This window comes from Agelaius tricolor, unplaced genomic scaffold (assembly GCF_023055355.1).
Source record: "Agelaius tricolor isolate 1412-34295 unplaced genomic scaffold, bAgeTri1.0.p SCAF_22, whole genome shotgun sequence".
NCBI lineage: Eukaryota > Metazoa > Chordata > Aves > Passeriformes > Icteridae > Agelaius > Agelaius tricolor.
In genome coordinates, this window is record NW_027269282.1 from 11,144,482 (window position 1) to 11,170,049 (window position 25,568).

A 25,568-nucleotide genomic window follows, 5' to 3' on the forward strand; every position below is an offset into this window, starting at 1 on the left:
GGGGTCGGGCTCTGCTCCCAGGGAACAGGAACAGGAGGAGAGAGAATGGCCTCAGGCTCGGCCAGGGCAGGGACAGGTTGGACATCAGGAGGAATGTCTCTGTAGAAGAGGTTGTTAAAGGTTGGAAAGGGTGAGGAGTCTCCACCCCTGGAGATGTCCAAGGAACCCCTGGACGTGTCGCTCAGTGCTCTGGGCTGGCTGACAAGTTGATGATCGGTCACAGGATGGGCTCGGGGGTCTATTCCAAACTCAATGTTGCAACTGCTCCCACCGTTTCCCACCCTTCCCATGAGGATACCCCACTGCCCCCCCCCAGGACTACACTCCCCATGACGCCCCGCGGCGCCGCCGGAAGCGGGCGTGCGTCCGGCGCGCGTGCGCCGTGGCGGCGGCGGCGGCGGTGTGTCCGTCATGGCGGCGTCCATCTCCGGCTACACCTTCAGCTCCGTGTGCTACTGCAGCGCCAACAGCAGCGCCGACCACGTACGTGCCCCCCGCCGCCGCCCCGGGCCCGCGGGGCTCCCTCACGCTGCACCCCGGCCGGCGGCTGCGCTGCGGTGCTTCCTGGCCGCGCCGCCGCCGGTGGGGCCCGGCCGCGGGTCACAGCGGGCGGGGGCGGCCCCAGACGGACACAGCGGGCCGGGATGTGGGGTGTCCGGCCGGGATGTGGGGTGTCCGGCATGTGGGGTGCCCCGGATGCTCCGCGGGGTACCCGGGATACGGGCTGCCCGGTTTCCTCCTTCCCGAGTAGGATGTGGGGTGTCTCGGCTGCTCCCTGGGATGTGGGGTGCTTCTCCCGCAGCGTGGGGTCCTCAGGATGTTCCCCCCTGCTTGTGGGGTGCCCGGGGTGCTTCTCCTGCAGTGTGGGGACCCCAGGATGCTCCCCCCCCCGGGATGTGGGGTGTCTGGGTGGGGTGTGGGGTGTCGGAGAGGGATGTGGGGTCCGGGGGATGCTGCCCCGGGATGTGGGGTACCAGGGGTGCTCCCCTTGGGATGTCCGGGCTGTTCCCGGGATGTGGGGTGCCCGGGCGGGATGTGGGGTGCCCGGGCGGGATGTGGGGTGCCCAGGCGGGATGTGGGGTGCCCAGGCGGGATGTGGGGTGCCCGGGCGGGATGTGGGGTGCCCAGGCGGGATGTGGGGTGCCCAGGCGGGATGTGGGGTGCCCGGGGTGCTCCCCGTGGGATGTCCGGGCTGTTCACGGGATGTGGGGTGCCCGGGCGGGATGTGGGGTGCCCGGGGTGCTCCCCGCGGGGTGGGGCTCCCGCAGGGCACGGGTTGTGGCAGGAAAACGCTCCTGTAAAAGCTCCGTGAGAGGCTTTTCCAGCAGCTGCGACCGACCACGGGCGCAGTGCAGAGCCGGGCTGTTCCCGAATCGCTGGGTTTTGTTGGCACCTTTTTAGCCTGAGCTTGCTCTTTTCCTCTGCACCTTGTGCCAAAACCTCCTGATTCCAGCTCAGTCTCCTTCTTCATTTTGGGTGGGGATGGAGAATAAATTAATGTACCTTAAAATTGCCTTACTTTTAAATTGCCTCCTGGGTTTTGCAAACCCTGGTGTTGGTCAGGGTCCAGCCCAGGCTCCACACTTTGTGTAAGTCCCTGCAGGTTTGAACTCCTCTTCTCTTGGCTTTATTGGAGCTTTTTCCCCCTCGTATCTGGGGCTGAGCCCTCCCTTTTGTCATGTGTTTGCCTTGTGTGGGTTGTGTGTAGAATGTTCCTTCTGGACAGCCCATCCCTGTAGTGTTGTAAAAGGATGCTGGCGAAACAAAAAAAACAGCTTTGGTAAAACCTCAGGGCAGTTTCTACTCACTGCAGCTCAGATGTGTCTTTCAAACTTCATCTTTGTTTCAGTTTGAAGCTAAGAAAGTTACAGTAAATGGCTGCATATAGTGGAATATTTTTCTTTTAAAATTGCAGGAAGGATTTCTGCTGGGAGAGGTGAGACAAGAAGAGACTGTCAGCATTAGTGATTCACAGATCAGCAACACTGAATTTCTACAAGTGATAGGTAAGTGATGTAACTTTGAGTTGTTCTGAAACAGGCACTGCTCAGGTTTCATGTTTTCAGGAGGTTTCATTAAGAATTGTTTCTGGTGTGAGGCACTCACAGGATTGTCTGTGTCAGACCTCCAGGATCACATTTGCCACAGTGTCTGTGTGTTTGTGCTTGGGATGTGAAGAAAGGAAACAAATCTTTGCAAGTTACAGGGGTTTCATGCACCTCCTTTTATGGAGGAAAGATTATTTATTGAAGATATTTGTCTGTATTCCGTGATGGAAAAATTACTGTGAGGAGTTTCCTGCTTGATACAGTTGCCTAAATACAGCATGTGCTCAAAATAAAATTACTCCATTGCTTGATATACTGGTACTGAAAGGGGCAGAAGCAGGTTTGGATGGATGGCTGGGAGTTGGTGACATCATAAACTGTCACAGCAAGACTGGACAAGGAATATCAGTCAGACAATTTGTTGATAAGCACAAGTTCTGTGCAGCTGATGTGTTGTGAAAACTGAGCAAAGATCAAAGATCTTGCTGTTAAGTGTTGGTTGAAGGAGATTTTTAAGACATGAGTGAGAAGCTGTTGTGTGTTTGGTTTATAGAAAACAGGAAAGCCCTGAAAGAAAACTGCCTTTTTGTTTTTGGATATAAAACCAGCTGTTAAAATAGATTTAAACCTCCTTCCATACCTGGCTTTGTGGCTGTGATCCCAGATACCAAAGCAGGGTGTGCATGAAGCTCAGTGAGAACACAAACAGCTCTGGATTGACTCTCAGATGTTACTCTGGCACAAACAGGTGATCTGTGAACATGTGCAGTGGCACCATGTTACATCCCAAGAGATTTCCCACTTGCAATGGTGCTCTGGGCTCCAGAAGGTTCAGCAGTTTCCTGTCCTGGTTATTCCCTAGAGAACCTAGGGAATAACCCCCTAGGTGGTGAATTGACTGGCAAGTGTCAGTTATGAGCTAAATTACAGAAGATAAATGCACAACATTTGTTGTGTTTGCATATAATCACTGCCAGAGTGCTGCTGATGGCTCTGTGTGTTCAGACAAAACTGGCAGAGCCAGTCATTTTTAGGTTTTTAAATTAGACCTTGCTCTTCAGTGGTCACTGATCCTGGTTATTGCTGGCAGTGATGTCACCACCTGCAGCCTTGGCCTGGTTTCCTAAGCCAAGTGTTTGTGGTGTTAAAAACTGCTCCCTTTTTAAATCACCCCTTTGTCACATTATTGGTTACAGTGAGAATGGAAATCACCCACTCCTGAAGACCTGCTGGATATTATTTTTATTTGCCATTTTTACTTTGATATTTATTCATCAATTTAACTCTTGGACTGCCAGTTCAGCTCATGAGATTGACAGTTTTGTGGCACTGTTGTCACAGATGACTTTTTACTTTCTTTTCTGTCTCCTTAGTGGTGGTGTTTAAATATATCTATGTGTACATAGTGTGTGTACTAGATACATATATATATATATATATATATATATATATATATATATATAAATAAGTCAATGTGTAAACCTTAAATTTAAAATGTTGGCTGATTGATGGGGTCTGAGCAGGAGGCTTCTTGTTTCCTGTTTCTCAAAACACAAGGTCTGTGTACAACATCATCACCCAAGAACCAAGAATGTTGTTGCAGTCAATGTATTTGCTGGAAGGAATTGGTCTAAGCTGGAATAATTGTACTTAAAGGTTTTGTTAGCAGCTTGTTTCCACAGATGCCTGCATGATGGTGTGAAAATATTGGAGTTGATACAATTTTATGTCAAATAAAGGAGTCAGTATCTCCAAGAGCAGCATCCTGAGGAGCTCTTGCCAGTGAGGATGTGCAGTTTGTCAGGCAGTGTGCCTGGAATGGGTGCTCAGGGCCTTGTTTTGATAGACAGCAAATGTGCTGAGATGTGGATGGTGCTGGCTGCTGTTCCTGGGAGCTGTGATCCATCCTGGTGCTCTGCTGGGGAATCACTGCAGGGAGGCAGAGCCTGAGCAAAGTTCTGCTGAACCCCAGTGGGGCTCTGCTGCTGCAGCTGCAAATATTTGTGCTGTGTGGTCACAGAATCCCAGGGGGCTTGGCTTGGGAGGGACCTTCAACCCCAGCTCCTGCCATGGGCAGGGACACCTTCCACTACACCAGGTTGCTCCAAGCTCCTAAAAAATGAGTCATGCTTAGTGTTGGAAGGACAATGTAAGATTGGATTTTTACTATTTTCTCACTCTCCTCTGAGATTGCTGACATGTTACAACCTTTGCTGGTTAAATAAGCATCTTAGCATTTATCACAACTTTTTCAATGGAAAAACATTGCCCTGACTTTTTAATATTTCATATAACAGAATTATAAAGTGCAGCTAAATGATTTGAAATCGCTTTTAACCCCTTTTCTCATTAGAGATTCTGTTTGCCTTGCCTCTTTAGACACTACAATGTATAATATTTCAGTGATTCCCTTCCTCATCCTTTTTTATTCCTTGCTGCTGTAAGAAACAAATGTATATGGATGCAAATAAGCTGTTGTGGAAGGGTGTAGAAAAAAAGAAAACAGAAATCAGAAATGCCTTTGTGAGGAGTTTGTAACTATCAAATAGTATCAAAAGTGTGTATTTGAGGCTCAGATAAATCTCTGTGTGTCTGAGCAAGTGTATGCCTTGCTTATTGAAATATTTTTCTATGTAAAAGGTCAAATTATGAAGTGTGGGCAGTTTTCTATGTATGGTGCTGTGGCATCAGGTGTTGAGAGAGTGAGGGCAGTGTGTGCTCTGACACAAATGTTTCTTGCTCAGTAGCTCTGATGTGGAAAGTTCATGCAAGATATGTCACTGTAGTTTCTCTTTGCCTGGAGCAGTTGGACATATGTCACTTACTTTGGTTTATTTGTTTGTTGTTGCAGAAATCCATAACCATGAGCCTTGTTCAAAACTCTTTAGGTAAGCTTCTTTTGTTGTCTTGCTGTGGTGGCTGCAGAATATAAAAACAGGGAGCTCCCTGCAATATATTAGCATTTCAAATGTCCCTAGCAGTGTTTGCTCATCTGAGGGTTTTACAGGAACACATGCAAGTGGCACCAACCATGACAATCAAAGTGGGAGTTTCCAGTTGTAATGTAGCTTGGAAGGGGTTTATTTCCCCATCTATTGGATTTCTGTGGAGCTGTGGAGGTAGGGCAGCAGTCAGGTCAGCTCACACCACTCTGATGATGAGGAGGAATGTCAAAATCAATTGAAATTGTTGTAGTCTAGGCTGGCTCTGCCTGGGCCTGCTGGGTTAACAAGTTGGTTTGTGCTTAGTGGTACCAACCCAACCTGCCCCAACTAATTATTGTAACATCTTCAGCTTTCTCGTTATTTCTGCCTTTTGATCTTCTGAACTCCAGAATTTAAATGAAATATGGGGCTAATATATTCTATTGAACAGCTTCCATCTATTTACATGTAGATTTTCTCTATAGTCTTCACTTGTTACCCAGTGTTGGCTTCTAAAGCACTGTCTAGAATTCCTTTTGAGAAGAATTCCCAATTAATCTCCTCTCATCTTGAGAGATTTCCAGCCAATTAAGAAGACACAGTAGCTTAGACATTATGATTGACAGTGGTTGCATTAGAGAGAAAAGCTGCAGTCAGTCACTTTGCTGGCTGATAATTACAGAGAGGATACTCTTAACCCAGTGATTTAAAATGCTGCAGACTCCACACATGGAGATAAAGCACAGACAGAGGAAGAGTTGGATGTCCACCAGGATTATAAATAAATATTGCAAACATGAATTGAAAAAATTGTGTGACTATAACATAGTGTCTCAAATTTGTCATTAGTTGTAGTCTGAGTTTTCCCAGCAACTTACACCTAAATGGCATTTCCACCCTTATTTACCAGCCAAGCACTGAGCTCAGGATTTGGTGGTTTTTTACCCCATCCCCCAAAAATTGAAGTCACAGACCCCTAAACCAGAGCATTTTCCTGCACTGCTTTAGGTGTTAATGTCAGCTCTTGAAAGAGACCAAGGAGGAATATATTTTCAAAGGTTTTTTTCTTTTATCATGCACTCTGATCTACCTGAATACCTAAACCTGTCTGCATAGGTAGATTTATAAATTCCTAAATCTGCCCTGTCCACAAAATAACATCTCAGGGTTTGGGTTCAGCTGTGGAAGCAGAACCATGTGGAAAGACCATGATACTTTGAATTATTGCTGACTGTTTTGGGTTCAAGGATCCAGCCATGTGAGTGCAGTGGCAGGATTGGAGCTCAAGGAGTTTATTTGGAGTTGCATTTGAAATGGCCCTGTTTTCATTTCTTCTGGGCTGGTAGGCTTCTGATTATCAAAGCAGGGGTTTACAGAATGCTGGTAAAAATAAAATTGCACAGTGCATTTCTGTTGGTAAAAGTAAGGCTCTGGAAGTTGCTTAGTATTGTCTAGAATGCCATCTACTTGCAGAACACTCAAAGTAGAAATTATTTACTTTATGTATGTGTGTATAAACTGTGTACCTACCTTTCTCCTTTTTTGTTCAAGCTTTTATGACTATGCAGGCAAAGTTAATGAGGAGAGTTTGGACAGGATTCTCAAAGACAGAAGAAAAGTAAGTTTTCTCTTTTCCTCTTGTTGTAGGCATTAGAAAGAATGGGTTTGGAAAACAAATTAAAAAAAAAAGTAGTTAACTAGAATAAATACTTTCCTTCACAAATCTGATGGTTTGTTTTGATCCAGGGCTTATCCTGTACAGAAGTTGTTGGATTTGTGGTGCTTAGATTAAACTGGGAGCAATTTCCTTCAAGAAATGCAGGGGATTTAAGTGTAGGTTTCCAGAAGTGTAGGGCTTTATTGACCATCTCAAACTCAAATCTTGAGGAATTCAGTTTGTTTCGTTGTGCTAAAGCTTTTGGGTAATGGTGATACCACAATATCAGCCCCTTTAAGGTAAATCTGTGTCTCTCAGGTAACACTGTGGGTTTTTCCTGATGTATTTGATTGCAGAACGTTATTGGATGGTACAGATTCAGGAGAAACACTCAGCAGCAGATGTCATACAGAGAGCACATCATTCACAAACAGCTGACACACATCCTTGGAGTGCCTGACCTCGTCTTCCTTCTCTTCAGCTTCATTTCCACTGCAAATAACTCAACCCATGCTTTAGAATATGTGCTTTTTAGACCAAACAGAAGGTGAGCAAACTCTGCCAATGAAGCAGTCCTCATTCTTTGTTCTGCTTTTTACTGCTGTTTTTAAACTATTTCAGAGTTTGTACAATTGCACTTAAAGAAAGCTTTGTGTTTGTTCAATGATGTCTTGGGGTGCTTATTAATGATGACAGGTTTGGTTTTATTTTGGGGTTTTGGTTTTTTTGGTTTGGTTTTTTTTTTTTTGGTGCAAATAGTTTATTAATTAATATTAGGGTGAACAAAAATTCTTTTCAATCTCTAAGTCATCAGACAAAAAAAAATCTATTTTAAGAGACATCAGATGTCACTACCATGTTTCTTCTAGAGGACCTGTATATACCTCTGATAGTTTGCACATTATAAAGGTTCTTGGAGGTGTAGAGGTAGCTCTGTATTAAGGGTTTTTGATCCTGCATATATTTTGAACACAGCTTGTAATATTCAGCTACTTTTATAACAAACCTAATGCAGAAGCTTTAAAATTAGATGAGTTCTGATCATCAGAGGCATGAGATAATATCAATGCTTTTGTAAAGAATCTTTTTCAATTGAATTAAAAAATCTTTCTGAACCTTCTCTGCAGGTATAATCAAAGGGTGTCACTTACTATTCCTAATCTAGGCAACACTAGTCAACAGGAATACAAAGGTTCTTCAGTGCCAAATACTTCTCAGAATTATGCCAAAGTTATTAAGGAACACGGGTAAGGACTTCTCCTTTCTAAATGAAGCAGCCATCAAGCTCTGCTCTCTGTACCTCACAGAGAATACCACAAATGTGCATGTTGAGCAGCAGAAAACCAGGTCTGGAGGAGAGTGGTCAGTTCCCAGTGTGCTTTTTTCCTGGTTAGAATTGGATCTTTTAGAAGAACCAAGGGAACTCAGTGCACTTTTCAGAAAATCAGAGTTGGTGTGGCCAGTCCACGCTGGGACCCTTCTGGCTGGAAGCTTCTGACTTGATTTCCACCCACCTCCCCAAGGAATTCTGTGTGCACTTCAACTCTGCCACAGAAACATTGAATTCTTGATGTTTTTCTTAAGTATTTTCAATTAAATGCCATAAATTCAAAGTAGCTTTTCTGGCTGTTAACAATGAAATTATACAAGCTTAAAGATTTTGGCACAAGTTTAATCTCATTCAAATGAGACTTTATTGTTCCAGAAGGAGTTTTGGAATTGAATATGCTGCTGTACAAATTTTTGTTTATGACAGTATGGTACATTTTTAACAATATACTATTTCTGAAATAGCATATTTAGCAATAAGATACATTAAAAAAATACAGTGATAGACTGCTTAACAGAAATTCAAAGACAGCATGAGCTAGAAACCTGTATTGTCTTTTCTCACTAATGATTTCTGCTTTCTTTTTAGTACTGATTTTTTTGACAAAGATGGAGTGATGAAGGACATCAGGGCTATCTATCAGGTTTATAATGCACTTCAGGAAAAAGTACAGGTAACATCCTTTACTCCATACTGGTCTGTATATTTGTGGCATCTTTTATTCATCCTTTGATTAAAGCAGGCGTGGAGGAGATGGAGATTTTTAGAGCTCATAAGGAATTATCATGAACTGTAGGAAAATAAGACTGACTTTAAAGTTAAATGTTTCAGTTTCTATTTAATGTGAGCAGTGGCTTCTGCAGTGCTTCTGTGTGGCTTCTGTGAAAGTGGCTGGTACAAATAGCACCAATTTTTTCTCTTTTGCAAAGTAAAGGATTTAATACTTAGTGATTTATAGGAGGTGTTAGTCATTTTTAAGGGTTTGCAGTGAAGAGAAGCCCTGCTGAAGGCTGTAGGGATTTGCAGAGGTTTAAAAATGACTCCTGGCTCTGGGTATGGAGCATGAGCAGAGCACCATCTGTTAGTTAAAACTTGTGAACATTTTGTGTGGAGCATGAGTGAATCCTGCTCCAAATGTGCCAAAGCATCTGAAAATGCCTGGAGTGTCAGCTCTGCTCATTGTGAGCTTGTCAGCTCCCAGCTTGTCCTGTGTGAAGAGCAGTGGAGCTGTGCTGCCCAGGGAGCAGCTCACACATCTGCTAATGGTGCTGGAGTCACAGCTTGTTCCAGGCTTGCCCTGGGGGATTGGTGTCTGTGCTCCAGCTCAGCTCTGCTGGTTCCCTCCTGAGCAGGGAGCGAGGAAAATCCCTCCAACCATCCCCTGCACCTGCCTGCACAGGGGGAGCTGCTCTTTCTTACTGGCAAGTTGCACCTTCCAGCCTCCTTTGGAAGGCAGACACTTCCAGGCAGCTTCAGGGAATAGGAAAATTTCTCTTCAGAGCTGTGTCCATTAGCTAATGGCATTGTTCTGTGATGCTGTTCTTGCCAGGAGCTCAGTTGTCCTCTGTGCTCTGCTGTTGTTTCAATTGCTGTCTGGAAAAATGGAAATGGGCTTCTTTAGCCTGGAGAAAAGGAGGCTGAGAGGAGACATTGTTGCTCTCTTCTCCCAAGTAACTAGCAACAGGAGGAGAGGAAACCACCTCAAATTGCAGCAGGGGAGGTTTAGGATGGAAATTAGGAACAATTTTTTCCCTGAGAGGGCTGTCAGGCATTGGAACAGGCTGCTCAGGACAGTGGTGAAATCAGCATCTCTGAAAGTGATCATGGCCAATATTTCATTTCATAGAATCACAGAATGCTTTGGGTGGGAAGGGACCTTAAAGCTCATCTCATCCCACCCTCTGCCATGGCAGGGACATCTTCCACTGTCCCAGGGTGCTCCAAGCCTCATCCATCCTGAACACTTCCAGGGATGCTGGACACTAACCAACTTTGGATCTAATTGCAAATCTCCTGTCATGATGCATTATTTGGAAATGCTTTTCCTATAATGCAGCAACAGCCAGTAAAGAAAACAATCTTGAGGCTGAGTATTTCTGCTGCAGTTAAATCCTGCTTTTAGTTTTGTGCTTCAATGCCTTCTTGCCTGATAGTAGCTTTATTAATGTTGTCCTGAAACGATTTCCTACATTTTTGCCCAATCTTAGCATATCTTACATTTTTCTCCCAGGCAGTATGTATAGATGTAGAAAAAAGTGAACGTGTTGTTGAAGCTTTTCAAGCTGATGTAAACAAGTTAAAAAGGCAAATCGCACAAAAGAAGAATGAAAAAGAACAAGAAATAAGTAAGTTGCCTCTTATTTACCTTTTTTCCTTTCAGAAGCAAGTGCTGTGAGGAGAAAATGTTTTGTGGAGTTAAAATAATTGTTGCATTGCTCATGGGAAAAAACATGCCAGTGGGAAGGGCAGTGTGATGGATTTGTGTTGAATGACACCTGAGCTGTGAACGTGTGTGTTGAAGGGATTTCTGCTGGAATCATCCAGTGTTAGCAAGCTTAAAATATAGGAGAGACAACACTGTAAAGAAAGAATGAGCAAGACAGTTCTGTAAGTAACACAGGAAAAGATCAGTTGTAGGAAAAGAAAAGTGGGGGGAAAAAAAGCCAAATACTGGAGAGATTCTTTTTGAAGTAAAGAAACAGGGTACTGTGTTCACAGGCCAGGAGCTGGCCTTGGCTTTATGAAGTCTTTATTCCCACTCCCATTTGCTGACTTAGTGGTAAAGATGTTTAGCACTGAAATATCACTTCTCAGTGTTGAAGTAAATCTTTGTGGGTGTTGTTCATCTTATTTTGCTGCTCCATAATTTCCTGAGTCAGTGAGCCTTGCTGTGTGAGCACATTTGGCTGATTGCCACACTGTCCTTCCTTCCTAAAAACTGAGTGTGGCCTCAGGAGACTTTGGTTAGCAGTAGATAAGTTTTGTGAAGCACTTGGCTCCTTCCAAAGAGGCATTGCTGATCTAATTGAATTTGTGAGTGCAAGGGAAGACTGAAGGTAGAGAGCAGGGGCAGAGAACAGGCAAATGGGAAGTAAGATAAAAACCTAAATAATTCATAAGCAAATTACACACTTCAGCAAACACTGCCTCTTTTTACCCATGTTTTGAAATGATAAGCAAATAATGAAATTTTGTCATTTTAGCTACAAGGGGTTTTTTATTATTTCTGTATCCTGTTACCTAAAGCAGTGTGTGACAAAAAGGGGGTTTAGGTGGGTGAGCACCCTAAACTCTGCAATGGGCCTGCTGCTGCTGTGACTGGTATTTTAATTTTCTCCAGGCAGTGAGGTACTGTTATCACATGAGCATTTTAGTCAGCACAAGTTCTTCTTTGAATCTCAAAGATAAGGTAACAGAGCCAGGATTAGCCCAGGACCATTTGAAAGGTGGAAGTAAATGAGTCACTGCTGTTTCCTGCTTGGCTGTAGATGAAGTAGGCAGGGAGCTGCTACTATGGGGAAGCAGAGGTGGATATTTGGTGTGACTGGAGCTGATCCCAGCACAGATGGGGGAGGAGGAGGAAGAGCAGTCAGTGCTCAACTCTGGGTACTACCAGGGAGATGCAAATGCTGGACTGAGAATTGATGCCAGAGCAGAGAATCATGTGAGAGGGCTGAAACAAGAAAACATGCAGCTTGGAGCTCTGCAGTATTTTTAGATGTGAGTAGTTAATTACTGAATCTGGCCTTCTGTTCCCTCACTTGCTCAATGCTGGTAGAATTTCCTTGGTTTTAGTGAGGAAAAGGGAGAGTTTGATTCCAGTTCCTGTGGGAGTGTTGTGTGAGAGCTTGGTGTTCCTACAAACCTTGGGTTAACAGGTTATGACTTAAACACTGCATTATAAAAGGCAATTGAGACTTTAGCTGCCAGATCACTGAAGTAGTTCTGTACATGTAGCAGGATGTTCCAGGCTTTGCTGAGTGCTGGGCACTTCCCAGATGCCAGGAGATCTCCCAGTGCACTTCTGCTGTTGTGGCCCAGAAATGGAGTGCTGTTCTGCAGCCACCTGAGGGAATGTGCTCTTTCCATTCCCAAGAGACATCTCAGTGACTTGGTTAAAGGAGCTCTCACCCTCCATGTGGGGTTTCTCCAGTAAATAGAGCTGATCCCATTGTGTCCCTCACCTTACACATTCCAGTGTCAATTCTGGCAGGTTTGTTGGTTAATAACCCCTTAGGAACCAGTCAAAAACTTCAGTGTCTCCCAGTGCTTAACCAAACTTCCTGCCAGGAAGTCTTTCCTTCTGTCTAGTGTGCAGTACTCAAATTTACCTTTCTGCAGCAGCCTCTTAGGCACATTTAAGAATAAAATGCTTTCTTCAGTCTTCCCTACTGAAGTTATTCCAGCCTTTCCTCTTAGGTCATGTTATCCCAGTTATTCCAGCCTTTCCTCTTAGGTCATATTATCCCAGTTATTCCAGCCTTTCCTCTTAGGTCATGATTATTAGATCTCTAATGAGTCCTTGTGTTTTGTAGGGTTTCTCCAGTTTTCCCTATTTTTAAACTGTGCTGTTCATAGTTACATATATTTTGGTCATATTTTTAACAACTACAATGAAATGATACATACCTGTATCTCCACAGCTGAGCACACTTCATGCATATTGATTTATAGTTTACATAAATCAAGTTTCTTTTTTGCAGAAGGATGCAAGTGTTCCTCATTTTGCAGCTCTTGCAGTTCATTATTCCTGTGCACGTCTTCCTCAAATTATTTTCCAAATCAGCTCATTTAAGATGACTTTCACATTCCTGTTCTGATACCCTGCTACACTCCCAGCTATAATTCCATCATTTAGATTTTTAATGTGAGTGAAGTTATTAAAATAATAATTTGAGGCAAGAAGACAATAATAATTTGAGGGAAGAAGACATGGTGATTTCTTTGCAGGTGTTTTGAGATTGTCCCCTAGCACAAGGGGCAATGAAAGTACAAAGTGATTTTTTTAAGATACAATATCAAATATCAATTATGGATGAAAAATGAGTTGAGTTTTACTAAGACACAGGTAGAGAGGAACAGGCAGGTTGAGCTCTAGCACAGGTGCTATTTGTTGTGAGAAGGAGCTGAAAAATACAGAGAAAAGATGAGATGGAAACAGCAACAGGCTGTGGAAACATCCTGTAGCTGTGTTTTTTGGGAGCTTAAACTGGAGGAAATGATCTGTACAGGATGACTGTGCACATGAAAGTGTAGCATGTTTGCACTTGGATAGTTTATTTGCTTTCTGACTCATTTTGGGTTTGAAAAGGGATCACTGGGATAATTGAGCTGATCCTGATGAGGTTCAGGCTGCGCTGCTAAATTTAGGGGAGTTTGTCGTGCTCAAAGAGAAGGGTGCAGCGTTAAACAAGATTTGATGTGACAGACAGGGGCAGTGCATTGATGACTCTGTAAGCCTAAAATCAGAGGTGTGAAAGATGGGTAGAGCAGACTGAGAGGACAGGAGCCAGTGCTGGAGTTGGAGAGCAGTGCCAGGCACGAGCATTTGGTAACAAGCAGAAGGAAAGAAGAGAGGGCAGGCGAGGCGGTCACAGCTCAGGGATGTGGAGCACGTTGCCAAGAAAGCATTAAGTACCCCCTGTTCTTTGCTTTGTAGGAATGCAGCAGGCAATTTTAAGCAGGCAAATGCCAGCAGATAACGTGGAGCCCATGTTTGTGCCCCGAGTGTCCTACACTGGCTTTGCTGTGGAAGGCTGCACACTGGAAGATTCCGACGTGTCCGATCCTCCCCCGCCGTACTCGGATTTCAACACGAGCACTCACGACAGCTCTGGCAGCCCCGGGCTCCTGGAGAGCAGCAGCATCTTCATGCCTCGGCCTCAGGCAGTGGGTTCTTCCAGTTATGTTTCCACAAGTGCAGGATTGAAATATTCTGGCAATGGAGCGTCCATGCCATCTTCCCAAAGAGCGCTGCCTGACAATGTTGACGAATCAGAAGACAGTGATTATGAGAATTTGCTTGAACCCACAGAGTCCTCTGACAGTGAATACTCACAGACAAGGGAGTCACGACCTTCAGCACATCCCGATGGTGATTCCAGGAACACTCAAACTTCTCAGATTTGATAGGGGGCAAAACAGAACAAATCCACGTGACGCTGTTTTTTCATAATTGTTACCGAGAGATTTTGGGGATTTAACCCGGAGGAAATGAACTACACAGGATTACTGTGCACACGAAATGTAGAAGACTTGCACTAGATGGTTTATTCACCTTGTGATACATTTTGCAAGTTTTATAATGGAATCATTAGGATAATCAAGTTGTACTAATACTGATGAGGTTCATGGATGTACTGGTAAATTTAGGCAAAATGAAATTTATAGAGATCTTGTAGCTTTTGTTGCCATATTTTCTTTAAGACAATAAATTGGGATGTAGTAACTAAGCACAGTTAGTCTACAGATAATGTTCTCAAATCAAAACTTACCTCTTGCACTATCATGCCTTGAATTTTAATTTTTGAAAGGGAATAATAAATATATCAGCCGCCTTCCGAATAGCTTTCTATGGTAAGCCAAATTGACCTTTGCAAGCAAAGAAATTTTGATAATTCTGAGAAGCCTGATAGGAAAAGACATGGTCAACCTCCTTCTGTGGGCATGCCCTCATCAGAGGAGGGGTTTGGTTTGACCTTTTTTACAAACAGAATGTGTCTCACTTCAACTGATGGTTGCCTTTTTTTCTGTAAAGGATGTTGGGGGGGTGGGATGCCTGGTAAATCATCCAGATGAATGTCATAAATAGAATTATTCTGGTTTCGCTGGGTTTACAATGACTTTATGCCACACTAGCCTCATTTATTGTCTCATGTGTTCTTTTAGCATAAATATGAAGTGCACATACAGGAGTAAATGACCGACAGAAGTAGTAAATTCCATCATGATTGGACTTTAGAGTCTGCAAATTGCAAACATCAGAGACTGCTACTTGCATTTTATTTGCATCTGAGTATTGGATTTACGCTTCTAGATGAGTTATTTTATGTGATAAATAGGGGATAGGGTAGGAGAAGATTGTTTGGAGAGTCCCCTGGGTTTATTACCTCTTTTCCTCTGGGTGAAACATGTAAATGATTATTTTAATTTGAATTACAGCTCTTGTCAGAAAACTGCCGTTTGGGATAAATGAAGTGTGGTATATTTAGAGAATTTCATGTTTGGATGCACTTACTTTTATTTAAATACTGCTTGTATGCTAACGTTGCCCAAAATATGTGAAATTGTGCCACTAAGAAGTTTGTATTATTGGACTTTATCCCTGATGTGTAAATGAGAAAATACACATTTTAAGATGAGGTTATCTGCAGCGTTTATCACTTTGAGGTATCAATGGCCACTTCTTCAGTTTACACCCAGAACAGCAAAGCAGTTGCTGAAAAAATTTAAATATCTCCAATTTACCCACTGAAATTTTAATCTTTTGGATCATATCCATAGGCAAAAGTCTGTTCATTACCCTCTCCTTACCTGTACTAAATTAAGCAAAATAACTTTGGGAAAAAAAATGAGATGTTAAAATTGCCACTCTTCTACCAAGTGGTTCCATCTTTAAACATCAAGTGCTCTGGTTTTAACTATTTGACATTGTTCTCATTAGCCTTAACTGGATGGATTTTTGTCTTGGAGTGTTGCAATCCCTGGAACAGAGACCTGGCTGTGGAGTCACCACCTGTGAGCACCTGGGGCTCAGGTGTGGACGTGTCCATGCTGGAATCAGAACTGACAGGTTGGCAGCCACCCTCTTCATTTTTATTCTGCACAGAAACCTGCAAAATGTACATCTCTGAGAAAGCAGTTACATGTGACAATAAAATCTTATTTAATCCTACCATAGATTTTAATGCTTGTCAGGTGCCACGTCGGTGGAGGAGCCTCACTGGGAAGCAGAAGTGTGTGAAATTTGTCCAGGCTGGGGCTGAGGGGATGTGGCAGAGGGAGTATTCCATGCCTGACACGTGTTTATACAAGATCCTTGAATTCTGGGGTTATTTAACAAAATGCTGCAAGTTCTGCTTGGTTTTCCATGCACCATGTAGGTGGGACAGGTGTGTCATCGTGCCTCCAGCCAGTGCTTACCTGCAGGTATTTTCATTCACCATGACTGCTGATTCATAAGGACAAAGGGTGTGGCTTTTTTTTGTTTTGTTTTGTTTTTAATGTAGGTGATATTCTGGTAAAAATACACCTGCTTAAACTTTGCAGTTTTCTTGACAGCCCTGTTGAAAACAATGGTGGGTTGAGATCTGTCAAAAGGCTGCAGGGAGCAGCTTTAAATGGTGAATTTTCACACCTGTGCCACACCAGGCTTCCACTCTGACTCTTGGACAGTCCCTGTTGGTGATCCCCAGGAGCAGGGCCTGTAGCTGTGTCCTCTCTAACAGGAAGGCAGCACTGAGGAAAAGCTGCTGAAAATTGGCTTCTGTGTCCTTCTGTTCCAAATCCTGGAGTTTTCCTGGTACAGTGAAATATTTTCTGGTTGATTGTGACAAACCTGGAACTGCTGTTTCTTTTATTTCCAAATTTATTCCCCCTCTGACTGTTGATAGTAAGAAGAACAGGGATGCACCATATGGGAAGCCTCAATGAATTAGAGCTATCACATATGCTTACAAAAGGAAGCATCATCAAATATTCCTGAAATTAGCTTGGATTGACACTCTGGGAGTCTCCAAGTCCTGTCTTTGCTTATGGGGTGGAACATGTTGGCAGAAAGACTTGTGAGCATTGTTAATTTTGGCATATTCATGACTGTGCAGGTTTGGAGTTCATGTCTCACATCTCTGGGGATATTTCACTGCCTCTGACATGTCCTAAGCTAAAATGTAAAGAGAAGCTGTTACTGTTGGTGTACATCAAGATAAGATAAGCAAACTGATAAAACTCCTGTTAAGTGGGAAGATGCTTCTGAGTACACTGAATGTAACTAGATTCAGTCTGAAACTTGGCTTTTTTTGGTGCTGCAAGGTTTATTTTAAGGGTTATTTTTGATAACAGGCTTGCTTTGCTTGGTTCTTCCATGGTTCTGCCTCTGAGCAGTCTGCAGATCAGCAAAAAGGGTGTTGGTTTCTGGCTTCCTTTGAGGTGAATCTTCCTCTGGCTTTCTGTTTTCTCTCCAGTATCTATGGTTTCACACACACATTTCTCTGTCATGTTAGATTCGTGGGGGTATTTGAATCTACCTTTATCGAGCTGCTTCTGTAGCTTACGGATTTGGGAAGAAAGCAGAATTTAATTAGAGTTTCATTAGTAAACTGGTAAGTACTTAGACACCTTCCAGTGCCTGGAGGGACTCCAAGAGAGCTGGAGAGGGGCTGGGAACAAGGGGTGGAGAGACAGGACACAGGGAATGGCTTTAAGCTGAAGGAGAGGAGATTTAAGTGGGATTTTGGGCAGGAATTGTTCCCTGTGCGGGTGGGCAGGCCTGGCACAGGTGCCCAGAGCAGCTGGGGCTGTCCCTGGATCCCTGGCAGTGCCCAAGGCCAGGCTGGACAGGGCTGGGAGCAGCCTGGGACAGTGGAAGGTGTCCCTGCCATGGCAGGGGTGGAACTGGATGGGCTTTAAGGTTCCTTCCAACCCAAACCATTCTGGGATTCTGTGAGCTGTGGTCAGGCCAGTGACAGGAAAATCCTGTGGCTCAAATTCCCATTTGTCCCCCTGGGGGGCTCCTGCAGAGCTCTCAGCACTCACCTGTCACCCCTCATGGAACCAAGAGCCAGAATGTTCAAACTGGTGACTCCTGGGTTTTCTTGCTCTTCACTCTTACCTATAACTAACCTTGTATTGTGTAGCAGCATCTTGGCTGAAGTTCCTAAAAGAAGAAAAAGAGGAGATTCCTTTGCTGTGCACAAAAATCCTGGATTCCCCTCTGGGAATGGCCGGTGTTACTCCCACTGGTGGGAGCAGAGAGGCTTCAAAGACAGGAGGAGCAGAAGTTCAGGAGACCTCGCTTTCCCAGAGCTCCAGCCTGGGAGATTGTGCTCCTCATTCTGAGAGAATTTCAGGCTCAGCTTCCCAGGGCAAGCCCTGCAGGTGGAGATGGATGTCAGAGCAGGCCAGCTGCACCCAGGAAGAGTTTCCTTCAGGAAAGAAGGATCATCACAATCCCATCAGCTCGTGCTGTGGGTGGGTCAGGGTCAATCCAGCAGCAGACTGTGTGCCAGTTGCTTTTCCACCTAGGAAAATAGTTCTTTCCTCTTTCTGACCTTTAAGTAAGATGGTAACTCGCACATCCTTGTCTTTTCCCTAGGCATCATCCAGAGAAAACAAAACACCTTATTGCCTTTTCCAGGTTTATTAGGGAGAGGTGCCTGCTGAGCTCTGCCGAAGGAGCTCAAGGCCACCGAGGCTGGGAAAGCTGCTCTGCACCACTGCAGGGGTTTGCATTCATTATTTCCAGCTCCCCTGAGACCCTGTTGTTCCCTGCTCCAGGCTCTGCCAGCACCAGGGCTCTCAGTGCTCACCTGGTACTGAAGAGTTGGTTGTTCCCCTCATGTGGATTGTGTGCCATGTATTTATTTCCTCTGGCTTTGCTGGAGAAGGTGTTAGGAAGGGAAATATAAAAATCCACAAGAGAACAAGTCAGTAACAGAATAAACACACAGGTGTTTTGAAAGTCTTCCATTATAAGCAATATTTTTAAAAAACTTTTACCTAATTTATTTTCCTGCTCAACATTTTGCTTTGGGCAAATGTGGCTTTTTTTTTTCCAAAGGAAGAAAAATAGTACTGCTAAAAGTTTTCCCTTCAGAAAGCCCATTTCTACCATGGGGTTTGTTCCAACAATTCTTTTGGTGGCAGTTTGTGATTTTTAACACATTTTCGAGAGTGAGAGGCTGCTGTAGCTGTGAGCAGGGATCATTGGCAGCCTGTAATATTAATAAGGAATAGCCAATTTTAGCCATAAATGGAGTCATCTTAAATAAAATGTTCATACTCAGCACTTATGGAAAAAGTCCTTTAAACAGGATGATATCACCCAAATGCTGTGGCTGTAACTTTTTAGCCTTAGCAGAGAGGTAGCACAGAAGGCACTGCTTGGTGCTCAGCAAAGTTTTTATCTCAAACCTGTAGAGAGGTTTGAGTCATAGAATATGGAATGTTTAAAGCTCTCTGCTTTAAAATATATATATTTAATGTGATAAATGTTTGATGTGATATATTTTAAATGATAAAGATTAGTTTTGCCTGGGGGTTCATTAGCAGGGGAAGGAGTTGAACCATCATTTTTGGGGTATAGCTTGTTTAGCTGACCCTACTAGAAAGTAATATAAAGGAAGTATGGAGGGTTTTGATTCCTCTAGTGTAGGTTCAATTCCTGCTTTTCTAAGTAGAGAAATATTTCTAATATATTATATATATTATACAATATATATATATTTATATATAATACATATACTATATTAGATACATATATATTAGAAAATATATATATTTTCTAAGTATAATATATTTCTCTGCAGTAATGCAAGGTTTTGGCATGCAGGAAGGTGAGTGCTCTGCTGACTTTGGGCACATTAAAATAGTTGTCACTTGTTAATAATAACCCTTAATGCAAAAGGGATTTAATACAGCCTGGGCACGTGGCAGAGCAGAAAGCTGAACTTCCATGGGTGTATCAGCCATGCAAAGTGGGAGTTTTAATTCCCACAGAAACGGAGCCTTGGTTTCAGCAGGTGCTGTTGAGCAGGCACACCTCGGGCTCTTCTAATCCTTGAATTTCAGAGTCCCCTACAATAAATCCCTGAGCAGAGAGTGAGGAGAAATTCTGAGCAGAGGGACAAGGGACTGAGCTGCCAGGAGTGCCCACCCTGGAGCTCCAGAGCCCTCACACTGCTCGTCCTGTGGAGAATGATCCCACCCTGGCAGGAAGGATGTGCCAGTTATCCTTACAAATGTCTGATCCAGGCATTTTGGTGGGATTAAGGCTGTTACTTTAGCAGCAGCTTTCTCACCTGTTCCTGGTGGCTGGGGGGGTTTGCTCCTGCTCTGCCATTTTTACATGGCTGTGAATTGTCCAGACCCAGGGGAATTGTTGGCTTTGCCACATTTAAGTGATCTTAACCCAGTGCCTTTCCCTGTTATGGATGCACAAAGCCCAGTGCTGCTATTCCCATTTTTAACTGCTCTCCTACAGGTTGCTACCAGGGAGTGTTTGCTTTCTGAGCCGTTGATTTTGCACAGAAATCCTTAAATCAAGCTTTTATACCCAAATTCAGACCTTGCCTGTTGAGCCCGTCTTCCAAAATGTATAATGTACCTGTGCCTTGCTGCTGGAAGAGCAGGGGCTTTGCAAGGATAAAGGAGCAGGAGAAGGCATTGAGGTGAAAAATCACCCTGTTCATTCTGGCAGTTCCCACTGAGCTGCTCACCCATGGCAAGGAGAAGCTGGGGAACTCCTCAGTTCATTTATCAAAGCACTTGCAATTCAAAGCAGGTGAAGCAATAAGAAACTGTGGAGCAGTGAGAGATCATTTCCCCAGCTTGTGTGGGTGCTCTGTGTGCAATCCATGGGGACAGGGGCTGGGACTCATCCTGGGCACTTCTTCTGTGCTGATGTTCCCCAGGAGGGAGATTGATTTTGCCAGATTAAAAAACAGTGTCGTAGGAGGGTAATTTCAAAACCAAATGTTGGCTGATGGTGTGGAATTAACCCCAGGCTCTTGGTGGGCTTGCCTGCCTCAGACAGTGTTTTCCAGAGCCCAGGAGGTGCCAGTGGCAGCCCCAGCCCTGCAGTGAGTCCTTGGCAGCTGGAGTGACCGGGGCACATGAGGCTGAGCTGTGGGATTGCTTTGATCTGCAGCTGAAGCTGGCACAGGTCACAGAAATCCACCTGTATCCCAGAAATCCACCTTGGTAACACCCAGCCTTGCAGGGAGAGCTGAGTGATTCCCTTTATCCAGCTGTCCTGGAACCTCCACTGCAGCTTGTTTCATGCTGGGAATCACATCTGAGCCCTCCCTCCTCAGCAGGGGAATTGGGAGTCCCTGGTACCCAGCAGCTCACAGCACCTGGCTCCTCTATTCCTCTCATTTTCTCTGTTTCATGGTCCATGTCTTTGTCATTAAGTACAACTGGTTTGATTTTATTTTTCCATTTCATGGTTAGGTTTGATTTGAGGGCCCCACAAAATCAGATGGGGCAGCCACAGCTTTTCTGAGCAAGCAGGGCCTCCCATCTGGGACTTTCCCTGGTGGGGACCTGCAGCAAGCCCAGCCAGACCCTTCCACTGCTCTGCTCACAATTTCTTTATTCCTACTGGTTTTGGCAATGATAATTTTTAATACCTTTGGATAATTCTTAGCTGGAACTGCACAGTCATTGTGGGGGGGAATGATAATCAAAACATCCCTGATTTGAACAGCCCGTGCTTTTCCCTTGCCAGAAATACTCGTGCAGACTGACACCTGCTATTGTGTGAGGCTCTTTTTGCTTCAGCAAACTTCTCTGCAGATATTTCATCTACCCTTTTTTATTTTTTCAGCTGCAGTTACAAAAGGCACTGACTCAAGTTGTCATTTCCAAAATGGATTCAGAATAACAAGGAAAAAAAAAAACTGGATTTTTTTTTCAGAGGAGGGTGAGAGAATGCAAAGTACTGAAGCCAAGCACAACTTTTTACAGTGCTGGAAGGGGAGATCTGCACTTGTATCATCCCTTCAGAATCCACACCTCAGGATGATTTAGGCAGGGGTAACACCCTGAGGAAAGCCAAGTTTGGGAAGAGCTGGGGCTGCACTGGGGGCAGAGGGAAGGCCCAGGAGGGTTCCAGCAAAACTGGAATTGCAGGGGAGCTGGGATGGCTGCAGGAGAGGCCGGGGGAGCTGGCTGGGGACTGGCTCTGCAGGGACACAGAGAGGCCTGAGGGACACTGTGGGACACTGGGGCACACCATGGGACACTGTGGCACACCATGGCACACCATGGCATGCTTTGGCACACTGTGGGACACTGTGACACACTTTGGCACACCCCTTTATAGGCTAAAACTAAAGGATTTTTTTGCTAAATCTTTTGCTAAATTTTTTTGCAAAATCTTTTGCTAAATTTTCTTTGCTAAATTTTTTGCTAATAAAGGATTATTTGCTAAAAATAAAGGATTTCTATATTTATCTAGAATTTTCTAGGTTTCCCTGTTGTTTTCTAGATCTTCACATTGTTTTCTAGATTTTCGTGTTATTTTCTAGGTTTTCATGTTGTTTTCTAGGTTTTCACCTTGTTTTCTAGATTTTTCATGTTGTTTTCTAGGTTTTCACATTGTTTTCTAGATTTCCATGTTGCTTTCTAGGTTTTCCTGTTGTTCTCTAGATTTCCACGTTGCTTTCTATATTTCTGTGTTGCTTTCTAGATTTTCCTGTACTTTTCTAGATTTTAATAAACTCTTCAGAGAGCACTCAGTGACAGCAGCAATACCTGAAGCCCAGGGAATGGGATGTGTTTGAAGGCACCCAGACTGAAGGTTGGTTGCTGGGACAAGGTGAGGCCCCCATGTCCCTTGCCTGTGTCTGATGAAGGATAAATGGGCATTTGCCCTCACAGGGTGACCTGGTACTTTTTGATTTCAAGGCTGGAAGGGTGGAGGAGCTGCTGAGTCCTTGGGCAGCTTCACTCAGTGTCTTTTTGGAGCTCCTGATTGGTGATGGGCTGGTCCAGATGATGGTGCAGGTTCCCTGTACCCTGATACCAGGACTTGGCTTTGCTGGGGTGCCCCATGGACCATGGCCACAAGGTCCCCAGTGAGATGTGCTGAGCACAATGGGGGTGCTCAGCCTGGAGAAGGCTCTGGGGAGACCTTGGAGCCCCTTTCAGTACCTGAAAGGGCTCCAGGAGAGCTGGAGAGGGGCTGGGGACAAGGGATGGAGGGACAGGGCGAGGGGAAATGGCTTCACACTGAGGGTTAGATGGGATATTGGGAAGGAATTGTTCCCTGTGAGGGTGGGAGGCCCTGGCACAGGTGCCCAGAGCAGCTGAGGCTGCCCCTGGATCCCTGGCAGTGCCCAAGGCCAGGCTGGACAGGACTTGGAGCAGCCTGGGACAGTGGGAGGTGTCCCTGCCCATGCCTGGGGGGCAGAACAAGATGGTTTTGAAGGTCCCTTTCAGCTCAAACCTTCTGTGATTCCATGAAATCCTGTGCCCTGACACTTGCCCAGGTCCTTGTGGATGCCAGGGAGCTCCAGCCAGGGACCTGGTGAAAAAGCAAGGACAGAGCATTGTGGTGGTGTTCACAGGGGTCCCAGGACAAGGGAAGAGATGAGAATCTTGACTCCATGTTTCAGAAGGCTGATTTATTATTTTATGATATATATTATATTAAGAGAAAATGATATATTAAAACTTACTAAAGGAATAGAAGAAAGGATTTCATCAGAAGGCTTGAAAGAAATAGAAAGGAATGGAATGATAAAATAATCTTGTGACTGACCAGAGAGTCTGAGCCAGCTGGGCTGTGATTGGCCATTAATTAGAAACAACCACATGAGCCCAATCCCAGATCCACCTGTTGCATTCCACAGCAGCAGATAACCATTGGGTACATTTTGTTCCTGAGCCCTCTCAGCTTCTCAGGAGCAAAGATCCCAAGGAAAGGGTTTTCCATAAAACGTGTCAGTGACAGAGTGTGCGGCCCAGAGCCTTCGGTGGCCCCCGTGCAGCAGGAGCAGGGCCCAGGCAGCAGCTGAGGCACAGGGGAGGGCTCAGAGCAGGTGAAAAGCTCTCATTGCTGCCACTGGCAACACCTCTGGGGGGCCTGTTTGATGGGAGTGGGAGGGCAGGAGGGGCTGGCTCATCCATCTCCCGCTCCTGCAGGGTGGGAAGGCGTCTGCCACCCATTTGCAGCTGAGCTCATTATGGAATCCAAACTGGGATTGGGCATAAATTCTCTGTTTTAACCATTTTGAGAGAAAAGCCCTTTCAGTCCACAGTGAACCTTTCCTGCCATGTTTTCAGGTTAATCAACAGTTTTCCTCCTTTATGAGAAATCACGAAGCACATGTGCTCTCTCTTAGTGCAGCTCTCTCTCACTTGGAAACCTTCTCCACCCCTTCCATTTTCCAAAGCAAAACAATTAAAATCAGAGGTTGTTTTGCATTCCTATTTGTAGCTATTTTTAATGTTAACTCAAAAAAAGGCACAGATAATTTTACTATGGGAGTATTTTAATACACATGCTTGTCACAGACACGTTTTATGAAAAATCCTTTTCTTAGGATTTTTTCTCCTGAGAAGCTGAGAGGTCTCAGAAACTAGATTTAAACAATGATTATCTGCTGCTGTGGAATGCAACAGGTGCATCTGGGATTGGGCTCATGTGGTTGTTTCTAATTCATGGCCAATCACAGCCCAGCTGGCTCAGACTCTCTGGTCAGTCACAAGATTTTATTATCAATCCATTCCTTTCCTTTCAAGCCTTCTGATGAATCTTTTCTCTATTCTTTTAGTATAGTTTTAGTATATAATTTCCTTTAATATAATATATATCATAAAATAATAAACCTACCTTCTGAAACATGGAGTCAAGATTCTCATCTCTTCCCTCTTCCTGGGACCCCTGTGAGCACCACACACACACACACACACACACACACACACACACACACACACACACTGTTTTCCCCAAACAGGGTAGGCATTATTTCTGCCTTGCAATGGGTTTGCTGAGCTTCCCCTGCACTGGGGTGGTGCCATCCCTCTGGATTTGCCCTGGGAGCTGAGCAGGGAGCTCAGCACTGTCCCAGCCCCTGGCCCTGCCATCCTTTCTCCCATCCTGCTTTCCCCTTGCTGCCTGCAGCACCAGCAGCTCATCCCATCTCCCTGCCAAGCCTTCCCCAGCCAGAGGAAAGGGGATAATAATGCTGTGCCATGCGTGAGGATTAATATTTTAAAGTGGATTGAGGCTAAAGGGTGTTACATGGATCTGATCTGTGCTGCTGGAGGTCAGCAGAAGCTTTAGGATAAACATGGCATAATAGTACTTAAAAAAAAATAATTATGGTTTATTATTTTGAAATCCAGTGATTTCCTGGAAGAACAGAGGGTGGTTTCAATGTAATGGCCATGGAAGTTGATTCCAAGACATGCAAACCCTGCATGGCCCCCAGTGCCTGCCCCAGCCCTGATGCCTCCCCTCCTCAGCACCCCAAGTTCTGCTGGCAGAGCAGTTTATAGCAAGCTCTGTGCTGCACAAATATTGAACCATGTGATCAGATGATTGCCTACACGTTGTGTTTTCCTTTGCAGGGAGGGTTTTCACTCTCAGCAGTGGCAGAGGGTGCCATGCAGCCCTGGGGGATTTGTCCCATCTCACGTGTCCCTGTGGCTTGGACATCACCCTCTGCACTGTGGGCACCCCAGCCTGGTTTGCAGATGAATTCCCAGACATGGAAAAAAGAAGCAGCTGCCTCTTTGCTGGTCCTTCAGCCATGCAGACTGATGGTCCATCTGCAGGGTGTGCCCCAGGGCTGGCTGGCAGGAATTTAGTGCCCTTTTTCCTTCCTCACATTGTGTAGGGATCCAGGTAAGGATCCTGTGTTGGGATCCAGGTCAAGCTG

At 44.7% G+C, this 25,568-nt stretch overlaps 1 protein-coding gene across 2 annotated transcripts; it reads left to right on the top strand.

Moving 5' to 3' along the window:
- Positions 1 to 361: 361 nt before the first annotated feature.
- Positions 362 to 15,320, top strand: ABRAXAS2 (abraxas 2, BRISC complex subunit). 2 transcript variants are annotated; one of them, XM_071446176.1, is made up of 9 exons: positions 362 to 483; positions 1,916 to 2,006; positions 4,900 to 4,936; positions 6,524 to 6,590; positions 6,986 to 7,176; positions 7,757 to 7,876; positions 8,548 to 8,632; positions 10,190 to 10,304; positions 13,619 to 15,320. In XM_071446176.1, exons 1-9 carry the CDS (start codon positions 412 to 414, stop codon positions 14,086 to 14,088), a joined length of 1,248 nt encoding a protein of 415 aa, XP_071302277.1. In that variant the 5' UTR covers positions 362 to 411; the 3' UTR covers positions 14,089 to 15,320. The 2 variants fall into 2 exon arrangements, with proteins under 2 accessions (XP_071302277.1, XP_071302278.1); XM_071446177.1 differs by lacking the exon at positions 7,757 to 7,876.
- The last annotated feature ends 10,248 nt before the right edge of the window (positions 15,321 to 25,568 follow it).

What these genes read in the sequence shown, in the direction of transcription:
- ABRAXAS2 (XM_071446176.1), top strand. Translation starts at nt 412, where the DNA reads ATGGCGGCGTCCATCTCCGGCTACACCTTCAGCTCCGTGTGCTACTGC. An exon ending in TGAATTTCTACAAGTGATAG is followed by an intron (nt 2,007 to 4,899) that starts GTAAGTGATGTA and finishes TTGTTGTTGCAG; the next exon opens with AAATCCATAACCATGAGCCT. An exon ending in CACTTCAGGAAAAAGTACAG is followed by an intron (nt 8,633 to 10,189) that starts GTAACATCCTTT and finishes TTTTTCTCCCAG; the next exon opens with GCAGTATGTATAGATGTAGA.